Raw genomic sequence first — 6,899 nt, 5'->3', positions numbered from 1 at the left:
ACGCACACAGCCGCACACGCACACACACGCGCGCGCACACACACACATGAACACGCACACGCCCACGCACACACGCCCCCCCCCACACCCGTAGATATGAATAAGCACACAAACACGCCCACGCACACGCACACGCACACACCCGCCCGCGCGCACACACGCGCACACACATACTCTCTCTCTCTGGGCTGCCATGGGTGTGACGAACATCAGAACTACAGGGTGTTAGCGCGACTACCGACATAATATCCTATTCAGACTTTATATTGTGTTTTCCTAGCCTAGGGAACCAGCGATGTATGGATAGCTACACTAAAATCTGAAGTAGAGCCCCTCATATTGACATACAGTAGCTGTACTATGTAGTTAGTAAATATATACATCCCTGAGCATATTTGCGTTCTTTACAGGTCGTATATAGGCTTTACGTGTTTTGCATAAAAACAGACGAAAAAGTTTCTCTAATATGTGATCTTAACGTTCAACTTCTCAGCATTTTTCACTAACGCGATGGTGATGGTCTAGCGACAATATTACATTCCAGCATACAAGGAACATAAATTATGTTGTTTTGGTGCCTTCTTCGATCTCCATAGACCAAAATCAAATACACAAATGTATCAAGCCTGTTTTATTAATTATTATAACTAATTTAATATACATTATTAATAAACAATCTCAATTTAAAAAGAATACTACTTGATAAAATATTGATGTGTAACAAATGTGTGTTAATCCAGATAAATCTGACTCTTAGCCACACTTGCAAAAGATAACCGTAACACGCGCTTTACCAAAAAGTTCGCTACCAAATACGAACCTTATGATTGCTAGGATCTATGACATTGGTATTCGTGGTTAGGTACTGGTGTCACGTGTGTGCGTGCGCGCGTGCGTGCGCGCGTGCGTACTTGTGTAGTGAGGAAACTGCTTCCTGCCCTAGATCATGGAGCAATATAACAAAAATATGATAAATAAGATAGATATTATGAATAATAAAGTAATAGGACAGACACACGCGCACCAACGCGCATGCTCAAACGCACGCACACACACTTTCAAACGCACGCACACACACGCATGGACGCACGCAAGCATGAACCCATAACGAATTGTATTTCTTAAAAAAAAAAAACCGAATAAACTACAGTAATTGCAAGAAATACTTTAATTTTGTCAATATTAGATTTTAATTATAATGCTTTATAATGTGAAGCATTACACGTAGTGACCACAACTTGTGATCATGGACGAAGCGCATTTACACAGTGTGGAAAACACGGATACGTTAAACCAGACTAATACAAGCAGCGAGTTCACAAGATCAAACGAAAACACGGTGCGTACACCACGCGCGGACATAGCATGTTAACCCCATCACATCGCTGGCACAGATCCCTAACTGCTATCACTCTTCCCCCGCATCGCATCTCCAGCGTCCTCGACATCTAACTGCTATCACTCTTCTCTTGCATCCAACCTCCAGCATTCCAACTGCTATCACTCTTCCCTCGCATCGCACCTACAGCATCCTCGATGTCTAACGCTATCACTCTTACCCTCGCATCGCGCCTACAGCATGCAACCTCGATGTCTAAACTGCTAATCACCTTCCTCGCATCGCGCCTACAGCAATCTCGATGTCTTAACTGCTATCACTCTCCCTCGCATCGCGCTACAGCATACCTCGAAGTTTAACTGGCTATCACTCTCCTCGCAAAAATCGCGCACTAACAGCATCCTCGATGTTTAAACTGCTATCACTCTTCCCTCGCATCGCACCTACAGCATCCTCGATGTCTAACTGCTATCACTCTTCCCTCACATCGCACCTACAGCATCCTCGATGTCTAACTGCTATCACTCACTTCCTCGCATAAGCACTAACCAGCATCCTCGATGTTTACCTGCTATCACTCTATCCCTCGGCATTACGCGCTACACAGCATCCTCGATGTCTAACTGCTATCACTCTTCCCTCACATCGCACCTACAGCATCCTCGATGTCTAACTGCTATCACTCTTCCCTCGCATCGCACCTACACATCGCTCGAACAGGGGGAGAAGGGGGGGGGAGGGGGGGGAGGGGGTCTAAACTGCTATCACTCTCCGCTCGCATCGCACCTACAACATCCTCATGTTTAACTGCTATCAAAGCTCTTCCCCTCGCATCGCCACCTACAGCATCCTCGATGTTTAACTGCTATCACTCTTCCCTCGCATCGCACTAACAGATCCTCGATGTTTAACTGGCTAATCACTCTTCCTCGCACAGCACTACAGCATCCCTCGGTGGTCTAAGCTGCTATCAACTCTTCCGCTCGCATCACCTACAAGCATCCTCGATGTCTAACTGCTATCAGCTCTTCCCCTCGCATCGCGCCTACAGCATCCTCGATGTCTAACTGCTATCACTCTTCGCCTCAGCATCTCACCTAACAGCATTCCTAGACTCCTAACCGCTATCACCCTTCTCGCATCGCACCTCCAGCATCTAACTGTTATCACTCTTCCCTCGCATCACACCTCTAGCTAACTGCTATCACTCTTCCCTCGCCTCATACCTCCAGCACACTCAACGTCTAACCGCTATCTCTCTTCCTTCGCATCACACCTCCAGCATCCTAGACATCTAACTGCTATCACTCTTCTCTCAACATCGTAAGCTCCAGCGTTGTTGACATCTAACTGCTAGTCTCATCTTCCCTCACTCACACTCCAGCAATCCTAGACATCTAACTGCATATCACTCTCCTCGGCATCACACCTCCAGCATCCCTGACATCTAAGCTGCTGATTCACTCTTCCCATCGCATGACACACCATCCAATCCTAGACATCTAACTGCTATCATGACCCTCTTCCTCGCATTCACACTCTTAGCTAACTGCTATCACTCTTCCCTTCCTCGCACCTCTAGCATGCTCGAACGACTATTCACTCTGTACCCAACGATGCGGAATCGACACCTCGAGCGTCGTTGACGTTTGCGTGATGCCGCTGATAGATGTTAACGTGTATGATTGAGCGGCACGAATTTGCTGCGCTGACCAACCTTGATCGCCTCCTGCGCGGAGGCGCCCCCTTAGCGAAGCCGCGACGGAACGCGAGCTCGGCAGCACGTTATGCGACAACCTACGTGAATAGTGCGTCGTCCGTCGCCCGAATCGCCGGCAAGCCGCCCACTCGGCGAGCAGCCGGCTCGCCACGCCATTCAGCAGCGCAATGTCCGTCTCCAACCGTCCCCGCCGCGCGCACCGGGACGGTAAGCGGCTGTGCTCGCCGGCGGAACCGCCCGACGGCACGCAGCAGCGCATGACCACCACCGTCGCGTTGTCGTCGCGTCGTCCGGCAGCGGCGCCCCTCTAGCGGCGGGGCGGCGGCTGTCCGGCGGCGGCGCGCGGCTGTGCTCCTGCGCGACGCGAGCGGGCCAGGCGCGTCACGTGCAGAAAGGCGGCGCCGGCGGCAAAGCCGGCACAGGTCGTCGTCGTGCGCTCCGCGCCGCGGGCAAAGCCGAGCTGGCTGCAGCTGCGCGTTGACGCGCGCGCGCACGCGCTCGGAGTCGCGGCGTGCCGCCGCGCGCGGTAACGCCCCTGCAGCGCCACGTAGCGCGTCCCGAGTCGGCAGGTCATGTCCGGGCAGCGTGCCGCGCAGAGCAGCGAGCCGCCGCCCTTCTTGTCGACAAAGTCCTTGACGTGCGCCGTCCATGCATCAGAACGCCTTGCTCTCCTTCAGTGAGCCACATGCAGGCCTGCGGGGCGAGACGCAGCACGATTAGCGCACGGTGTTGCTGCAGTAATAGATGCGCGTCAGGTAGCTAGAATGACACTGCTATATTAGGCTAGGGGGGATGGCACTTGCTACATAGCTGATGGCACTGCTACATAGCTAGATGGCGCTATCATGTAGTTAGATGACACTGTCATGTAGCTAGGCGACACTGATACATAGCTAGACGATATTGTCGGGTAGCTAGATGACACTGCTATATTAGCTAGCGATGACAACTGCTATAATAGCTAGACGACCTGCATATACTAGATGGCACTGCTACATAGCTAGATGACACTGATACATAGCTAGATGGCACTATCATGTAGTTAGATGACACTGTCATGTAGCTAGATGACACTGATACATAGCTAGATGGCACTGTTGTATAGCTAGATGACACTGCTATATAGCTAGACGACACTGTCGGGTAGCTAGATGACACTGCTATATAGCTAGATGACAAACCTTTGCTGTATGCTCAGATGACAACTGTCAGATAGTAAATGACATTGCCTATATAGCTAGATCACACTCTATATAACTAATATGACACTCTAATAGTTAAATGACACTGCTACATAGCCATATGTTTAACTGCAGGTGTCATTCATAATAATTACATATCGTACGTATGTATCCACAGCAGCAACTTACTAGATCCCAACTCTATAGTGATTCTAATCCTAACCCAATCCCACTAATTACATAAATCAAGACCTCATCTAAATCTCACTGATCCTTGAAGATTCCTGTATGCGCTGCGGGATTTCGTCCGGCATTAAAGCCCGTGTTAACTGCCTTAACAGCTTCATCAAAGTTCTCCTCCTCACGCCAGTCGCATCTTCATTCTCGCATCACGCCCCCATGATCAGCTTTCTTGAATTCCTTTCTTCTCCTGCAAACACAATTCAATAATTGCTACAGGATTTAGCAAGTGACAACGGAGCCCGCTGTGATACGAAACGCGACTATGATAGATTACACTACAAATGGGAAAAAGATGGAAGCATGAAGAGCAGGCTTCACCTTTCACAAGGCCAGATTGGTCAAGCCCCGTAATACACCGCCGTCCTGGTGTAGCACGGGGCTTTTTTTCGGCCCGTCCAATTCTTGAGATTCCGAGAAATCGAAAACGAAAGTCAATTCGAGAAAATATCCAAATATCATATAATACCAAATAGTAGGGAATAATGCATAGAGTAACAATAGTGTAAAACACACACGGAAACGATGAGAGCCTGTTTAAACTTCTGAAATATCACTCCCGTGAGGCTCAAAGCTCCGCCGCAAAAATTTAGAGTATTTTTTCAACAGACTATTTGAAAAAAGAGCTCCGTAAAAAAAAGTTTATTTTTTCCAGGCGGTACAATACTTATGAATGTAACAAAGATTTTTATTACATAATTCATCAGTTTAAAAACACTCAGCCGCATCTAGAGAAAATCAGCCCGTCCGAGCAATGCCGGGGCCGTTATTATTAGGCCCCGCTGTGTTTTCCCAGACGGCGAAGCTTGGAAAAAGCTTTTGTATTGTTTGTATCATCAGTAACAATAGGCCCAGTAAGAATTAATAATATAATTGCCACAATGAAATAATTATATGCACATTTCTCTCTAGATTTCTAACCATATACTACGTTGCAAGTGTAGTAAATTATTGAGTTTTGCAAATAATCTAGACTTAGAAGCCAATTACACTGATTAATAGATCAATTTTAATCAACATACTCATACATTACCCCTGTGGCACATCAGTTTTTTAAATTGTTCGACAAAATTAATTAATTAATGTCAAACAAGATTGCTTCTAGATGTAATATTGAAGCGTATGTAAAATTACTTTGATATAAGAAATATCATGGTAAGGAAGACGCGAAACAGAGTGATAGAATGGAAAGACGGGAGAGAGAGAGAGAGAGAGAGAGAGAGAGAGAGAGAAGAGATGAGAGATGGAGAGCAGAGAGAGGAGAGAGAGAGAGAGAGAGAGAGAGAGAGAGAAAGAGAGAGAGATATAGATGCTTGGGCAAGGAGCAAAAGGAAGAAAATTATAATATGGGAGAGGGTTAGGGAAAGGGGTAGTGAATGTAGTAGTAAGACATACCTGGTACGTGTGTGGTACCTCCCCTCCATGTTCTGATTTCCACTGATCCAAGTACTTTAATAATATTATTATATACCTATATACAAAACAAGAAAAGCCGGTCAGAACTTCTATGTCTATAATATGCATGTTCAGTTGATAAGATGTGAATGTCTGTGCATGAATAAATGCCCTATAGCAGGAAGAAAAATTCAATAAGCATTCTCATTCTAAACCAGATACAATTTTCTCATGGGTTTACATTAATACTGTTTATCAATTCCTCACTTTTAACCATCAACAACTTGGATGGAAATAGGGTAATGCAATACAGTAACCCTAGTTTGTTGCTCACACGATGGCGCCACATTCTTAAATCATATATAACAGCTTGTTGCTACCAGGTGCCTATCAAAAAGATTATATCCTTTACCCATCTACAATTACATATGGCATCATAAGTAGACGTACAAGTTCGTGACGTGACCGTGGCCGCGATCCGAAAATTTCACCGGCGTGCGCCAACTCTAACCAAAACGAAACGCCGTGAAACACTCCCCGCTCGCGCGCGGCGTACGTACGGCGTGTGGCTGTGATCTTTCTTCATCATCACTGGCGTGCATAACTCTAACAAAACGAAACGCCGCGACACAATCTCCACGTGCGCGCACACGCACGGCATACGTATAGCACGCGGAGGTGATTTCATTAAATGACCGTGATATGAATATCGTATCAGCGTGCACCAACTCTAACCAAAACAAAACACTCGCCGCTCGCGCTCTTACACCCGGCGTACGTACGGCGTGTGGCTGTGATCCTTCTTCGTCATCGCGCCCAGATCCATCAAGTCCGCGTACTCCTCGAGCTCCGGGAAGGGCTTCAGCAGCCGCAGGTCGGGGATCGCGCTGTCCGGATGCGACTCGATGACGGCGTGCTCCTTAACGACGAGCCGCATGTATCCAAGGAAGCCGTAGGAGTCGGCGACGAGCAGCGGCACCTCGGCGTCCCACAGCAAGCGCGCGAGCGATAGCAGCGTCTTGTC

General features: G+C 47.6%; 1 protein-coding gene and 1 long non-coding RNA gene across 2 annotated transcripts in view; both read right to left on the bottom strand.

Moving 5' to 3' along the window:
* Window positions 1-1,145: 1,145 nt before the first annotated feature.
* Window positions 1,146-1,851, bottom strand: LOC106821337. The gene is made up of 2 exons (XR_001395720.1): window positions 1,783-1,851; window positions 1,146-1,522 (listed from the first exon to the last, which is right to left on the bottom strand). It is a non-coding gene; the product is annotated as an uncharacterized LOC106821337 (long non-coding RNA).
* Window positions 1,852-4,634: 2,783 nt separating this feature from the next.
* Window positions 4,635-6,899, bottom strand: part of LOC106821333 (NEDD8-activating enzyme E1 regulatory subunit-like) — a 17,677-nt gene continuing 15,412 nt past the window's right edge. The window contains exons 3-5 of the mRNA XM_014826091.1: window positions 6,658-6,893; window positions 5,876-5,951; window positions 4,635-4,670 (exon numbers count right to left, since the gene is read on the bottom strand). Of these exons, the coding sequence (XP_014681577.1) occupies window positions 4,644-4,670; window positions 5,876-5,951; window positions 6,658-6,893 (339 nt within the window). The 3' untranslated portion in view covers window positions 4,635-4,643. The remainder of the gene's footprint in view (window positions 4,671-5,875; window positions 5,952-6,657; window positions 6,894-6,899) is intronic.

Source organism: Priapulus caudatus, unplaced genomic scaffold, assembly GCF_000485595.1.
Source record: "Priapulus caudatus unplaced genomic scaffold, Priapulus_caudatus-5.0.1 Scaffold69, whole genome shotgun sequence".
Taxonomy (NCBI): Eukaryota; Metazoa; Priapulida; class Priapulimorpha; order Priapulimorphida; family Priapulidae; genus Priapulus; species Priapulus caudatus.
This window is presented reverse-complemented; position numbering and strand designations above follow the sequence as displayed.